We start from the raw sequence: 17430 nt of genomic DNA, 5'->3' as shown, positions 1-17430 counted from the left end.
GTTGTGAACTCAACTTGGTATTGAGGTTTGGTAAATCAATTTGTTTGTTAATACTTATTCACAAAGAGTTTTTCATCTCAAAATCTACTATTGAATATTATTTGAGAGATTGATCTTGAGTGAACTTATATACATATAGATTGTTTTGACAAGATCACTACTTGAGAAAAGTTTTGCCAATGGTTAAATATTTTTTATTTAAGTGTGTATTCATTTACAGACTTGATATTTTCGATATTACAAAACTACTTGATTATATATCCTTAGAGCCCATAACTATATATATTATTGAGGGATATTTTCTAAAAAATATTATATTAGGTTCTTGATCTTTGGAACACATATCATATATATACATACATATTCATATACACAGATCATATTGTGTTTAGGATATTTGGAATAAAACTTATTGATATAATTTGTTGGAGAAAAACTGAATTACATATTTGTATTGAGCTCATTTGGTTGGATTTAATAGTTGAAGCGGAATAGTCATATGCTTTTGTACCAAAGATTATTTAAAACCCTAACTTCTCTAAAGCACTTACTTATATAATTATTTAGGGAGATTTGATCAAAGGGAAATTTTGTGAAGCATATCATTCATATAACGATTACATCGTTATATATATACTGAGCTTCAAGTTTTATCATATGAATATGCGTTAGGTTTTCCATTGTACTCACTAACTTTGTTAGAAGCAATATTGAGTTGTTTTGCAGATTTAAAATTCTATAATGTAATCACGGTTCGGATTATGAACCGGGTGAGGAGGAAGTTGTGCCTCTTGTAAGTAGCGGATGTAAGGGAAGCTTTGTCCCGGTTAAAGGAGTAGGGATTTAGTGGAATCCTTGAGTGGGTTGCTCAAGGCGAGGATGTAGGTAGGTTTGGCTAAACCTCGGTTAATTACCATAGGCTGTGAATAATGTATTTTGTGGAAAAGCATGCCGGTTAACTACTGTAGGCTGTATGTAATTGAAATGAAATATAGGAACATGAGTTCCAAATTGTTCTAGGTTTTGTGAATATGTTGAGTCAGGATAAAATCGAAGGCCTAGGACTATCAAAGCGTGTCGGTTAACAACCAAATGCTGAGATATGAGACGTGCCGAAATAATACCGTAGGCGGCGATATCCGGCTTGAGGCCAAGGGTGTGCAATACCACCTATGATTCTGGTTGGTCACCAAAGGGTATGGGTTTGTACCATGTTTGCACTAGTTGAAAGCTGTGGGGCTTAGGCTACGGCAGGTTACCGAGGGTGGCGTGTTGTGCGCTCGACTTAGGTTGAAGAGTGTGACGACACTAGACTGAGGTGTTTTGTGAGATGTATACTAGAACTATTTTGTGAAAATACTAGAATTTTGAAATGTTTATGCTTTACTGTTGAAATAACACTCATGTGCCACGCACTAATATAACCTATTTGTCCCTTACAGAGAGATGTCTGACCCCTATCATACAAATATTTTTCAGGTCCTTCGAGTAGCCAACACTATCGTCCTTTTTTTCAAGAGCATGGTGGTTGGTTAGCTATATAGAAGTACTTGTGTAAGTACTGAGCCTTGACCGGGTTGTCATTTTGGGTTATGTAGACACCCGGTGTATGTATGTATTTTGGGAAAATTAAATCTTGTTTTGTATAGACTTTGGTATGGTTTTATGAATATATTAGGTTGAATTTTCTACTGCGTATAAACTGTGTATGTGATGATGGATAGGGTATACGTGAACCCTATAGGGTTGGACCCTTATATTGTGTAGTATCGCGGAGGTTGTATGATACAGGGACATGTTAGATTACTAAATCACACCCTGGGTCCCATTTCCAGGTTCGGGACGTGACAACTTGGTATAAGAGTTAACCGGGTTGTTAGGTCTTGTAGACTTGGTTAGGCGTGATTTTGTGAACACTCTAGTTTCACATGCCCCTTTTTACCACATTTATAACACCAGATTTCCTTCTTCTTCTTGGATTGATTTCAGGATTTTTGATTAGACGCATTCTTAAACTTTCCTTTGCCTCACTCATTGTTACCTTTTACCACAAGTCCTTATCCTTCATCACGTATCTTCAACCTTTAATGAAAATTTAATAAAGCACTTGTTGCCTCTTCTAGATCAAGAGTTTCTTTTCCCCATGTAAGAGTGGTCACAAGATTTTCGTAGGTATGAGTCAAGGGCAAAGAATTTAACAGTATCAAAGCCTTATCATCCTCATCAAACTTCACATCAACCCTCATCAAATCACTTATAATTTGATTAAAGGCATTAATGAGTTTATCCAGACTTGATCCTTCAAACATCTTAAGCCAATACAAATGCTGCTCAAGAAAAAGTTTGTTATTAAGGGATTTAGACATGTTTCGACTTTCTAACTTTCACCAAATCGCTACTAGAGAATCCTCTTCCATCACTCGATAGAGAATTTCGTGGGCCAAACATAAGCGTATTGTAGACGCTGCCTTTGCTTTCAAATCTACCTATGTTGCCTCATCCATTCCTTCTGGTTGAGTATCAAGCAAAACCTTAGCCATTCCTTATTGCACAATAATTTATTTCACTCTCCTCTGCCATAAACCAAAATTTTCGATTCCATCGAATTTGACGACTCCAAATCTTGCAGAAGACAATCCTGATGCCATAACAATAATCTCTCTGATACCAATTTGTTGTAATATGGATATAATAATGAAGATGCACGGTGGAATAAATAACAAGAAGTAAATAACACACAACTAGAACAAGAACAACACAAAGATTTACGTGGTTTGGCAAAGCCTACATCCACGGAAGCAATGGCACACAAATTTCACTATGGAAATCACAATGTACACAATACACTTCTCAAAATGATCACTCTCACTTCAATATATGCCCAGGATAACATATATAGAAGTTCCTCCGAGGTTTCCCTCCGTTTACCCAACCACCCAATGTTTCAAAAATTCAAAATTCAGAAAAATTGCCGCAGCCCAGGCGCATTTCGTCAACAAGTACAGGGCTTCGTCGACCATCCTTAGAAGACACTTTGTCGACGAGAACAGACTTTTGTCAACGAATCCAGAACTCTGAAAATTTCCTGCTCTTGGTACTTTCTCATCGACGATCACAGAATCTTCATCAACGAGTACTACTGTCCTCTCGTCAATGAACACATGACATTCGTCAACGAGCTTTGCTGTGCTGCCCCTTATTGTTTTTCCCTCTTCTTTCTTTGCCTACAAAAACAAAGTATAAGAGCCACCAACAACACTTACCATGGGGAATAACCATGAGAGAGGTTGTTAGGGCTAGGCTCATTGCCACCCTTGGCCTAAATTGTGCTGGACCTTTCAAAATTTGGGCCCAAAATGGGCCTACATTATCACCTAAATACAAAATTGGCCAAAAATGGGCCCCATTGAATCATATGATCTAACATTGGCACTTTCTCTCTTGTGTGTGCAAGTGATGAAGAAAGCCCAATAGCAGCCCAAAATTGAAGACTCAATTTTGTATTTGCTGAAAATTGCACTTGTAATACTTAAAATATATGAATGTAAAACAATTTGTACATAAATAACTAATTAATGAAAAACTTAATTCCTCCTAGTGAGGTTGATAGAATAAAAAAATGAGAGATCCGCTCTAGGTAAAGATGTTAAATGGAACTTAAAAATGATGACTAAAAATACTAAATTAAAAATAAAAATCTCCTAAGCTTAGTTATATAATACAAAAAATACTCTTTTTAGTGACAAAAGTATTAGTAATCGACCAACCAAAAATTGTCACTAATACTACATTTATAATGACAGAAAAAATTTGTTACTAATAGTTTTAGTATTAGTGACGAAAAAATATTTCGTCATCAATAAAGACACAATAGTGATGAATTTGCATTCGTCACTAATGATTTTGTCACTAAAATAGTTGTTTCCCCGGCTAAGCATGACACCAATACATTAGCAACATTTTTTTTCAGAGAATAGTTGTTGGAATTGGTGTATTCCTGAGAGGGGGGTGAATTGGGTATCTCAAAATTTTCTCTTAAGTTAATTCAGATTCCACAGATAGTATTACACAAACCTAGGGTCTTTCTATACAATCATAAACCCGATCAAATATTCAAACAATTAAACACAAACATTCAAGTGCTAAAATTTAAATTGCAAAAATTAAAAGTAGGCATAAGAAATGTTATCGGGGTATGGCCAATACTGCCTACGTGCTCGCCTCAAGCTCACAAGTAAGAGGATTCCACTATGGCTCACTTAACGGGTGGAGCAGCACCTAATACAACACCTTAACATAATGGTGCACCTAAATTTCCTAACCGAGTCAAAACCAATCCGGAACTTTTCACATGGCAAGTCTCCCTCTTCTTATCACACGTCGGGAATACAACAGATATAACAATTTGAGCACAATCAACATGTACAATTACAATGCTTCTATAATAAGCATACATGTACCAATGCACTCAAACAATAACCAATGCACTCACAGATAATAGTATTTATTGTTGGCCTTACAAGGTTTAAAATCTTGTTATCTTCTTTTGATGTTAACAAACAAGTGAAATTTAATGTATTTGTGTGAGTAATGATATTTCAGGGTTCATATATGTGAAATTAAGGTCAAAGTGCCCACAAGGATCAAATATGATGGAAGCAAGGTCAAAGTGCTCACAAGGATCAAATGAAGCTTAAATGAGCCAAGACATGAATTACTTGTTGAAGAACATGAGGACATGAATAAGTTGTTGAAAGCCAAGGCATATTAAAGTCAAAAGATCCAAAGAAAGGCAAAGTAAGAAAGCTTAAAGAATATGGAAGTTTGAAGAAAAGATGGATTCAATCCAAGGACAAAGCGTGAAAACTCAAGAACTTAGAATGTTAATATTTTAGAAGTCTCATGTAAGTGCTTTAATGTTTAAAATATCGTTTGAAATATTTTGAAACTCTTAGGTTAACTTCTTAGACCTAGATACTTTTTAAAATACCTGAATAATATTTTTATAAGGTCAAAAATTATTTTAAAAAGGTTAGAATCATTTTTGGAATAAAGAGCACCAAAAAGAGTTTTTTCCCAAATGCTGTCAGTTTTTATACAGCCGCATTGAGGTGAATTTTTCTCTATTAAACACTCATTATTTTAAAGCGTGGATTTTCTCTTAGATTGCTTTTGACATCAATAACACCTAATTTGGAGTTATACAGAAAAAGTTATGGCCAAAACACTGAAACGGGGTCACTGTTTTTAAACATTTAAAAACTGTTCAACAGGCAAATTTTTAAAATTCTAATGTTGTAAATTATAACCGTTTGAACCTTAAATATTCTAATAAATAGGAAAACTCTTTAAGGAAACTTTGGCAAGTTTGAAAGCCTATAAATACATGGTTTTGCAAAACAAATAAAAATCCAAGAATTGAAAAATCTGTTTTTGAGAAGCTGAAAGTACTCTTGTTCTTCCTAAGTTCTCTTTCTCACTCATTGAAAAATTCTTTTGTTGAGAACTCTGAAGTGCTGATCCTTCTTCCTTTGAATTCCTACTGCTAATCCTCTTCTAAGAAGGATATTGGTGAATTCTATACTTGAGCTTCATTCTATTTCCTATTGATATTTTACATTGAAGTATATAGTGCTGAAATTGTACTAACTTGCTCTTTGAGAGAGTATACTTGTACGTGGATTTTATCTTGTATTTCTTGTAGTTCATTGACGTTCCAAGGTGTTTGGATCGTTGGCTAAGTAAGGGGATATTGCTTAGAGAGGCGGACTCTAGCCTATGTAAGGAGTGACTGAACGAGAGAATATCGTTTGGAGAAGGCAGGCTCTAGCCTTAACCAAGGAATGTTGTAATCGGTTTTGTTCCACCCGTCAACGGAACAGGTTTAGTGAATCCTTTGGTGGTTTGCCAAAGGAGAGGACGTAGGATGGGTATAAGCCGAATCTCGTAAAAATCTCCTTCTCACTCTTTCTTTCCCTATTCTTTATTTTCAGTTCATATACAACTGCGTGGATGATTTAAATATCTAAATTATACATACTATGCATATTTGGAAATCAAGTAAACTTAAAATCCAATTTTAATTTGGGTTGCGGAAACCGAAAGGGAGTACGTTGGTTATACCATATCTTGCGAAAACCATACGGGAGTACGTTACTTGGTTAACACCCCAAAGATAAATTTACCAAGAGTTTATTTGAATTCTAAATATTTGGAAAGAGTGATTGGATTTATTTATACAGGACTTTACTTTAGTAAGCATAAATTATAATCACAGGGCTTATATAAACAAACAAACTATCTCAAGATCTTATATTACCAAAGTGCTGAATACTTTAAATTTTGGTTTGGTTGTTTGTTGTTTTACTTGTACTTGGCAAATAAATTGATTGTTTGGTTTGAAGATTGTGTTTAATTGATTGGATAAAAGAACTAAGTTCTTGATTGATTAAGGAATTAAAAAAACAAGTCAAGAATTGGTTAAAAGAAATAAAAGAAGTTTAAGGTATTTTAAAAGGAATCAAAAGAAATTTTTAGAATCCAATTCATCCCCACTCTTGGGAAGCTATTCCTAATTTCAATTGGTATCAGAGCGGGGTTATAGCAAATCTTAAATAGTAGCTATAAAAAGATCTAAATGGCTAACTTAGGCGTAGCTCCCTTTGGAGAGGGACAATCTTCACTTAGGCCACCAATCTTTTGTGGTTTGAACTATACTTTTTTGGAAAAAGAGAATGCAAATATATCTTCAAACTATGAATTGGAAAGCATGGGAAGTTGTCATGGAAGGTGACCAAATATCCACTAAGATAGTTGATGGAAAACAAGTTCCCAAAGAGAAAAATGATATGATCGACCTAGACTATAAGATACTACAAGTTAATGCTAGTGCTATGAATGCGTTATATTGTGCTTTAGATGCTAATGAATTTAATCGAGTAATGGCTTGTAAATCAGTTAAGGAAATATGGGATAAGCTAGAAGTTACTTATGAAGGAACAACGGATGTTAGGGATAATAGGGTTGATATGCTCACAAGCGAGTATGAAGCCTTTAAGATGAACCCAGATGAATCAATTACAAATATGTTTACTAGGTTCACTTATATAATAAATTCCCTAAATGCCTTAGGAAAAACTTACACTACTTATGAGATGATAAGAAAAATTCTACGAGGCCTTCCCTCCATGTGGGAATCAAAAGCTACTACTATCACGGAAGGTAGAAATCTGAAAAATACATCCTTAGATGAGCTTATTGGTTCTCTCCTCACATACGAAATGGTAATGAATGAAAAGAGTGGAAAAACCAAAGCCCAAGAAAAAATAGCTTTTAAGACTTCACAAAAAAACTCTAGTAGTGAAGAGATGGATGAAGATGAAGAAACCTTTATATCTAAAAAGCTAGCAAGGATACTAAGAAGGAAAAACAAATTCAAGAGAAGAATTCAAAAATCTAAATCAGATGAAGAAGAAGAAGAAGAAGAAGTTAGTAAGAAATCAAAGAATAAAACTCCTACGTGTTACAATTGCAACAAAGCTGGACATATCAAACCGGAATGTCCACTACTAAAGAAAGAATCTAAGAAGAAAAAGAAGAAGGCCATGAAAGCCACTACTTGGGATAGTACAAGTAGTTCGGAGAATGAAATAAGTGACCAAGAGGTTGCTTACACGTGCTTTATGGCATGGGATAACAAAGAAAGCTCCTTAACTAAATCTTCAAATAATTCTTGTAGTGATGAATCAAGTGATGAGGGTATGCCATCTTATGATGAACTTCAAAATGATCTATTTAAAGTACATAAGATGCTGATGAAAGAAAATAAACAAAACACCTCATTGAAGAATAAGAATGAAAGTTTAATGAAAGAGTTAGAATTCTTGAAGAATGCTGAAAGAGATAAAGACTCAAAACTCAAGCAATTAGAACATAAGTATGAATCAGCAAAGAAAGAAATAGAATCCAAAAATCTTGCTGAAAAAGAAAACAACTTGAAAATTGAGAAACTTGAAATCAAGAATGAACAAATGATAGAAGACCTTCGATCTCTATCCTCTACCGTATATGAGAAGACCTTCAAGGTTCAGTCGACCAGGCTAAGTTCAGTTGACCAAATTTGGATGTTTGGTCGACCAGACCATTTTTTAACTTCAAGTTCGATCGACCAGGGCATTGAGATTTTCCCACGTGCCAGTTCGGTCAACCAGGACATTGATGTACATTTTAAGGACAATCAACCAAATGGTCAAACTTTTGACCCTGGGGAGGTTCAGTCGACCGAAGTGTCTCTGTGTGTTAGGGTTCGGTCAACCGAGCACACTAATTTGCATTCAATTCCTAACTCTTTTTTAAAGACACCCCTGTTCACATAAATGTTAATTCTAAGTTATAGGGGGCTTTTTATGTGATATTTAGGGATCCAAAGTCAATCTATGGTCTTTGAGAGATAATCCTAAAAATTCAGCATCGGTTGACCTTCGGTCGAACGAAGGGTGCCCTACGGTCATTTGGTTCCCTATGGTCTATCTACGGTCATGTTGAAAATAAATACCTATTATGCGTGTGATGCAGTTATTACAAGCCATAAATCATTACAAACCAAATAAAGAAACAAAAATATATATACAATTAAGACAAATATCTTTTTCTTTTGCTCTTGACTTTTCATGGAATTAGTTAGGATACTGTGCTTTAAGTCCTTTATGGCTTCCATTTCACTTTTATGTGTGTGATATGAATGATTAACCTGTTCTAGTACTTAGGCACACACATTAGTATTATGCAATTTGTCATAATCAAAACCAGGGATCACATTCAAAAAGTCAACAATAGTGAGAAATTTGTCTTGTCATTGGTAACTTTTAGTTATTAAATCTTATTGGTCACTATTAATATTATTAGTGATGATCTTTTTCCATCACTAATAATATAAATTATTTTAAAGTAATAAAAATTTTGCCGAATTTTTTTTTTTGTGACGGCTTAAAACCGTCACTAAAACTTTCTCTGGAAAATTTTTAGTGACAAATACTGAATTGTCACTACTAAATGGTTTTAGCGATGAATGTAAAATCATCGCTAATAGTTCCAAGTATTTATCCCTCATTTATCCATGTAATATTTCAATCTCGAGCTTCGTAGTGATAGTTTTGTTTAGTCACTAGTTATTAACCTAATTTTTTTTTTAAATCATAATTTAAAGGTAGTACTACTGGGTATTTTTAGTGATGGTTTTGTATTCGTCAGTATTATTTTGAAATTTTATTATAATTTATTCTATAATTATTATTTTGTAGGGTTTGCAATGTGTATAATGATGATGATAATGATCATGATGGCAACAACGACAACGACGATGATAATGATAATGATGCACAATATTTTGCTTTTTTTTTTTTTTTTTGTTAAGTGGACATGCCATGTATATGATATATATGTACACTCTAACATTGATTGAATAGTTCTTATGTACATATTTTTCATTTTCTTAATGATGATAGCAATGGACCAATAATTATGGTTGAATATAATGTGTCATGAATACGTAATTATAGGTTTTTACAGGAATGCTTGATTTAAAAAAAAAATTAAATTATTTAAGACTTTTAATAACGATTTAGATTTGTCACTTAAGACAAGAGAGAATTATTAGTGACGGATTGAGAACCGTAACTAAAAGTCCGGCTATTAGTGACAGATGATAACCCATTACTAAAGACAAGACCAATAGTGACGAAATAAGATCCATCACTAAAAGTCAACATAATAGTGATAAATTACAATCCATCACTAAAAGCCCTCTCAATAGTGAGTTTTTAGTCATTTATTAATAGGTAAGTTTTTAGTGACGAATTTAGATTCGTCACTAAAATCTAAGTAGTAGTGATGAATTTTTAGTTAAAAAATACTGTGAGTTTAAGTGACGATCTTCATTCCTTTAGTGACTGTTGACATTCATCACTAATATTCAATTGACACGACAGTTATAATTACTAATTTAGAAGTGTCACTAGGCCATCACTAATAAGTAATAGTAACAATTTCTTATTATTAGTGATGATTTATGTCTGTCACTAAAGGCCTCATTTTTCGAAGTGATATAATGATCGAAGAAAATGGAGTATCTACAAAGAGTATGAAATTGGTCCATTTAGTGTTGGTCGATTCCTGCATTAGCACCTAAATATCTAATGGGAGACAAACTAGTTTGCATAGCTATCAATGTTTTTGGATCAGTGCCATGGTGATTGGTTGCCTTTTCAAGTATTGTCATCTGTCCATACTACAAATCGAGTTGATGTTATTGCCGTGTGTTTTGGGAATATGACCATTGATATCTCGCTTTGAAGATCTCTCTGGTTTCTTATTTTAGGTTTTGAATCTAATGTCGCCAATGACTAAAATATAAGTGGTGATCTCGTCACTAAAGAAAAGTTTAATTTAACTAAGTTAAAAGGTAAGAATATAATTAAAATATTTTACAAACAAAATGTTTAGAAAATTATTTTACTCTTTTCGTTGCATGAAATAATAAAAGACAAATCCTTTCTTAAATCCAAGCCCAATAAGCCTCCAATGTACTAAGAAAATCTTACATTCTTTTAACAAAACCTTCCCTTGTCTAGTCTAAGTCGAGCAAGTATCACTAGACTAAAAATAATCTTATCCCTCTGTTTTAGTAAAATCCTAAAAATTTGCTAGTACTATTAATGAAAAAATTATATTGAAAACCTTACAATTTAGATGTGAAATGACATGTGATAATAGGCACCACACATTTATTAGCTTTACACATATGCATTCATGCGTGGGAGCGCACACACAGACACACACACACACACACTCTTTACTAAAATTATGTCATATAATTTGTTTTGATGAATATGATTTAATGGAGGGAGCTGAGTACTCGGCGGCACCTAAACTCTTTTCCCTAGACAATAGGCATATGATCGACGTACATGAAGCAACTTACATAAGTATGGGAAATGATTCCAAAATTAAACCTTTGAGTCACAACTGAATCTAGGAAGGCATATATTTTAATTTTCATGTGCAGAGAAGTCTGGCCTGTTCATGATGAATGGTACCATGCACACATATATGCATCTAGCCACCTGCACATGCCCTCTCTCTCTCTCTCTCTCTCTCTCTCTCTCTCTCTCTCTCACTCTCTCTCTCTCTCTTCCTCTCTTTGCGTTCATGTCCAACTCCCTTCCCTTTGTACCATTCTCTCTTGCACGCAAAGAAATAAATTATCTCCCTTCTGTTCATATTCAATATATTCTTTCCTATTGACTTACCCACCAAGAGGTTTTTTCTCTGGGCAATTCGGGTCCAATTCCATGCAAGATATTAGCTGGGGGAGGGGGGGGGGGGGGGACAGCTTTAAATTTTCACACATGGTAGATGACATAATTAAATGTAATGTTTAATATCCTTGTAAGGAATGAGATGATTTGAATTTATCAGCTCTGAGCCGACATCCCACATGCATCCATGATCACAATATTAGTTGCTGGCATGCACATGCTTTACACATCCATGGGAAGATATTTGCAGATGGGTGCAAATATGCTTAGCTTACAAACCCATTCTATTCTTTTAATTAAAACAAAATTTTTGACACAAATAATATATGGTCAGTATATTTTATCTATGATAGATTTTATAAAATCTAATAATCACACGTCCGTCTAATCGGGTTGGCTCAAGTAATAAGGTCGATTTATGACTTTGGTGACTCTAAAGTCATGGGTTCGATTCCCCCTTGAAAGTTTATCCCGGTGATTAAACGTTCACGCGTTCTTTGATATTGTTGATACTCAATAAGAATTGAAATCTTAAAGATTATTAAATGTAAAATCTAATTTGAGGGCCTAACTAATATGATAATAAATCTTTCCACCAAACACCATATGCAAGTTTTATGAGAGGTAATCCAATAATATTTTAATAGAGGTGGATCTACAGATGACTAGGTTCCACAGTAGGGCATTGCTTAAAAGAAAATGAAAAGGGAAGATAGAGAAAGGTTGAAAATTGTGTTTGAAGAGGAGAAAAATATGAAAAAAAAAAAAAAAGGTATAGTCAATATGTCGATTGACGCATGAGATCAGTTATATTCTGTCATATATTTATCATAAAATTACAAGATAAGATGAAAAAAGTGCATGCAAAAATATAATGTGCGCAGTCATATATATTCTAGGACCCTTTATATATACATACACACACACGTACACACACTCTTAGAAGGTGCATGATATACATATTCTCTTAATTTATATTAATTTTAAATTTTAGCAACTTACAAAAAGAGTGTGCACTAGATATATTCACAATGTGAGAAAGGATTGTCTTAATTGCTTTTGAGATTTTTAATCTATTTGTAAGCCACATTATCACTTGTGTTCACATTACATAAAGTGAGAAGGTAGATTTTCAATACAAAATTCCATAATTTAATTTGTCCACATCATTTTAGTAGGTAAAAATAATAAATAAAATTATAAACTTTCAAAATCTATGCACATGGAGCAATAGTAGCGAAATGTTGCTTATTATTGTTAGTAAAAAGAAAATGTAATGGGGTATAGTGCTCCCTTCATTAAAATCGTGCAAAATATGCTTGTGTAGGTCAAACAACTAATACAATACAATTTAAGGGGAGAAATTATATAGGGGACCTTCCTCTTTACGTATTCGTGTGTCTGTTTTCTGAATTATACATTTATTAAAAATGGATGCCCTTTGATATTAATGAATATATGATCAATTTGTCATATATCTAATATCTAAAACACAGGCACATGGATGCATGGAAGGAGATGTCTTTGTATAATTTATGTTTTAAGGGGAGAGAAATACATACATATCTCTTTTCTGTTGTTATCATAGTAGTTGTTGTTGTTGTTGTTGTTATTATTATTATTATTATTATTATTATTATTATTATTATTATTGCCTATATAAGAGTTTGAAGTCACGGCATCCATATATCAACTTAAAAGAAAGCACAAAACCCAACCGTATTCTCCTTCTTTCTCCTTTCTTGATCTTCCTTCATGGAGTTTTTGCTGGCAGTCTATCTCCTTCCGTTCTTCTACATCTCTTTCCTCCTGTGCAAGCTTCTTCTCCAACGCAGAAACCAATGCTGCTATCTCATCGCCTACGAGCTCCACAAGGGTCCTGACGCCTACAAGCTTGACACTAAGACCTCCGGCGACGTCGTCCTCCGCAACAAAAGCCTCTCCCTCGAAGATTTCCGCTTCTCCCTCCGCACCATCGTTCGTTCCGGCATCGGCGAAGAAACCTATGGCCCCAACGTCGTCTTCTCCGGCCGTGAAGCCTCCCCCACCCTCGCCGACGCCCACGACGAGATGGACAACATCATCTTCGACACCCTCGACTCCCTCTTCTCCTCCACCTCCCATGCCGTCTCCCCCTCCCAAATCGACATCCTCGTTGTCAACGTATCCCTCTTCGCCACCGTTCCCTCTCTCTCCTCTCGCATTATCAACCGCTACAAAATGAGAGAGGACGTCAAGTCGTTCACCCTCTCCGGCATGGGCTGCAGCGCCGGCCTCACCTCCATCGCTCTCGTCCGCGACCTATTCAAGTCCTACCGCAACGCCTTCGCGGTCGTCGTCAGCACCGAGTCCATGGCGCCCTACTGGTACTGCGGCACAGACAGGTCCATGATGATCTCCAACATTCTCTTCCGCACCGGCGGCTGCTCCTTGCTTCTCACTAACAACTCATCCTTTAAGCACAATGCAATTCTGAAGCTCAAGTGTCTGGTACAGACCCACCACGGCGCCAGCGACGAGGCCTACGAATGCTGCATGCAGGTGGAGGACGAGCTAGGGAACCGAGGGTTTCGCCTCACCCGGAGCCTAACCAAGGTTGCCGCCCAGGCTTTGACCGAAAACCTGAGGATTTTCCTGCCCAGAGTGCTGCCCATAAGAGAGCTACTTCGTTTTGGGATTGGCAAGGGCGGCGGGGTTGGCGGTGCCACGGGGTTGAACCTGAAGACGGGGATAAACCATTTTTGCTTACACCCCGGGGGGAGGGCGGTGATGGACGAGGTGGGGCGGGGCTTGGGGTTGAACGATTACGATATGGAGCCGGCGAGGATGGCGTTCCACCGGTTCGGGAACACATCGTCGAGCAGCCTGTGGTACGTGTTGGGGTACATGGAGGCGAAGGGGAGGTTGAAGAAGGGGGACAGGGTGATGATGTTGGCGATGGGGGCAGGGTTTATGTGTTTGAACTGTGTGTGGGAGGTGAGGAAGGACTTGGACAGGAAGAATGTGTGGGAGGACTGCATAGACAGGTACCCTCCAAAAATTCTATTGAGCCCTTTTGAGGAGAAGTATGGTTGGATCAATGACCCAAATTTGCAGATTACAGTTGAAGAATTTAGGAACAAACAACTGAACCTTTGATGCGTAGATATTGCTTTGGTTAATTTTGCTCTATAGTACTTTCTGTTAGCTTAACGTTGCATGCATGCGTGTGCTTCGATTCGTAAACTAAAAGCTCTTCGAATTTCGTATGTAAGGTGATATATAGGTGCCACTGTTTGTGTGTGTAAGACTGTATGGTCTTTTTCCAATTAACTAGTTCTCAATTGATCAATTCAAATGTAGAATATATGGGGATACATGCCAATATACATGCAATTGGTAGATTTGAAATTGCGTATCTAGTTGAGCTCAATTGGTTTGCCACTTCTGGGAAAAATGACATGAATGGACGACTTTGGTAATAAATAAATGCATATATCTAACTCTAGTCATCTTTTTTTTTTAAAGAGAAAAGGAACAAAAAAAGAAATGTTGACGCAGATTCATATCCTATCTCCTAGTTTTATTATTATTTTTTTAATCTCTAGATTTTTCGAAAGAAATTGTCTATGATTATATAAATTGGCGAAAAATGATACATGTAGTCAGACTCCACCTAATGGGACTTCAGGTTCTGTTTTATTATTGTTGTATCATTGAACTTATGAGTGAATTGAAATAATTTAAAATACTTACTATAATTCCATTTTAGGTTATGTTTTCCAACAATCCAACTCTAACTATTCATCATGTAAAAGAGAAAGGACAAGGAATTGATTTTGGTATTTTCTTAATGCGCATGTGTCTACATAAGGGGATTTTATATTCATCTTTTGCCTTTTTAGATCTAATTAGAAGAATAAATTTCAAATCCTACACTTTTGGAAATAGAACAATGTTTTGTTACTAGCTATTCACTTCATCACTTTAATTATTTAGCTAAGTTTCCACAGAAAATTAATATAATCCACGTACAGACAAATGTACAATTTGGAAATAGATCCAAGGCAATGGGCACTAGAGAGTGCCCTCAAGATTTACTCAAACAAGTAAATACACTTATTTTGTGTTTGAGAGAATATTGGATTTAGATTATATACATGAATTTAGATAAAATATAATGTAAAATTATATCAACTTTATTCAAATTAATATAATTTTAAATTCAAAACCTAAAATTCATACTCACTAATGTTAAAGCTTTCAAAGTAGATGTTAAGATTTGAATCTTATGGGTTATCATATGTGGTAGGCTTTGGATCTATTTCTGCTCAAAGGGCAATTCTGGGGGACTTAAGTACTTAATGAATTTTGTAGTGACGGAAAGGAGTTAGGCTGCAACACTATAAGTGATATTTTATACAATTTATCATATCTATGAATGCCAGATAGGCTTTCCTCTGGCTTTGTCCCTATACTACAATTTAATTTGATGGGGCTCCATTCGTGAAACAGATTATATATGATATATATCGATTGGCCTGCTTAGGGAAAAAAAAAAAATGCAATAAATCAATAATGCTCGGACCGACTGCAGCTATCTAGCCAGCTAGTCAAGTAGATGAGTGAATAGCTGTATGTATTATATGTGATGGGAAAGGAAGTAATGAAATGGGCTGCGTTGCATGGTGTCGGGGTCTACAAGTTGTAGCATGTATGATAATAGGTGTCGGTTGTTTCTCCTTAATTGCATCAGCTATGGGTTGAGGGTGTTAAATAGGAAAAAACAAAAGAAAAAAAATTTCGCCATCACCATTAGACCCTCAATTCAATAAAAATACTTCAAATAGTGAGTTCCAACTGACTATATCTAGGTCATATCATGTGAGGTATACTATTTGGAGTGTTTTCATTAAATAGGAGGACTTAATAAGAGTACCACACTGATTCTAGTAGAGGATCTAATTTTTTCTCATTAAATAAAAATGTATGGTGAGGGTGGCAATGTTTTGAAAGGTCGCTATCTACCAAAGATCAATCTTTGAACCATCTCGGCTCAAATGGCAAACTCAAATCAAATGTGAAAATAGTATATGTGGGGCTAAGAAATTGGCCAAATATACGAATAAGTAGAATCACAACTAACCTCTTTTATGTAGGTGTGTTGCAACGTCCCTGAGGGCCAACCTTGGAAAAGGGAGGGGTTGAAGTTTCAGATTGCCTCGACTATTTTTTATTTGCATTTTACTTGACCTTTAGTTGTCAAGAACACTTACATAAGATAAAGATTCCCTCACCTCCAATCCTTAAAGGCATGCAAAGCCATAGCCCTCAATACTAGAGGAATATTTCTTATGAATTTGATTATTCAATAGTATACAAACATAGGTAGGAAAAAGACATAAAAAACAAGCAAATTAAACATATTTACAAACATGCAAATGATATATTCATTTTCACAAAACTTTCGTGCAAGATGTGCACTAAAATTCAAAGAGCACTACAAAAAAAAAAAAAAAAAAAGAGACTAGTTTTTAGTGACGAAAACAAAAGCATCATTAATACTTTCGTCACTAAAAGCCATATTTCCCACTCAAACTATCGCGAAAAACTATTGGCGACGCTTTTTTTTTTTTGTATTAATGACGAATTAAAACCATCACTAATACTTACACTATTAGTGACAAATCAAAACCGTTACTAATAGTGCACTACAAAAAAAAAAAACTAATTTTTATTGACGCTTTCAAATTCGTCACAAAAAGACTGCACTTTAAGCGACGAAACCGAAAGCGTCACTAATACTTTCATCGCTAAAACCTAATTTTCCCGCTCAAACTATCACAGAAAACTAATAATGATGTTTTTTTGGGTATTAGTGATGAAACAAAAGCGTCACTAATAGTCATTTATTAGTGACGGTTTAGAACCGTCACTAATAGTCTTGTATTAGTGACGGTTTTGAGAATTGTTATTAATAATGTAATGGCCCCAAAAATGTATATACGATTAAAATAGAATAATAATAAAATAATAAAAATGGTCATTTGATACGAAGGTGTTTTCTATTAGGATCCTTGATTCCATGTTTGATACCTCAAAAAGACCTTGCCTTAATGAGTGCTCAAAGACCATT

General features: G+C 35.2%; 1 protein-coding gene across 1 annotated transcript; it reads left to right on the top strand.

The window, feature by feature from the left end:
- Positions 1–13005: 13005 nt before the first annotated feature.
- Positions 13006–14705, top strand: LOC131152131 (3-ketoacyl-CoA synthase 19-like). Its single transcript, XM_058103791.1, has one exon. The coding sequence runs from the start codon at positions 13071–13073 to the stop codon at positions 14451–14453; it is 1383 nt and encodes a 460-aa protein (XP_057959774.1). The 5' UTR covers positions 13006–13070; the 3' UTR covers positions 14454–14705.
- The last annotated feature ends 2725 nt before the right edge of the window (positions 14706–17430 follow it).

Source organism: Malania oleifera, chromosome 3 (assembly GCF_029873635.1).
Source record: "Malania oleifera isolate guangnan ecotype guangnan chromosome 3, ASM2987363v1, whole genome shotgun sequence".
NCBI classification, from domain to species: domain Eukaryota; kingdom Viridiplantae; phylum Streptophyta; class Magnoliopsida; order Santalales; family Ximeniaceae; genus Malania; species Malania oleifera.
The sequence above is the reverse complement of the archived record's forward strand: the minus strand, read 5'-3'. Positions and strand labels throughout refer to the sequence as shown.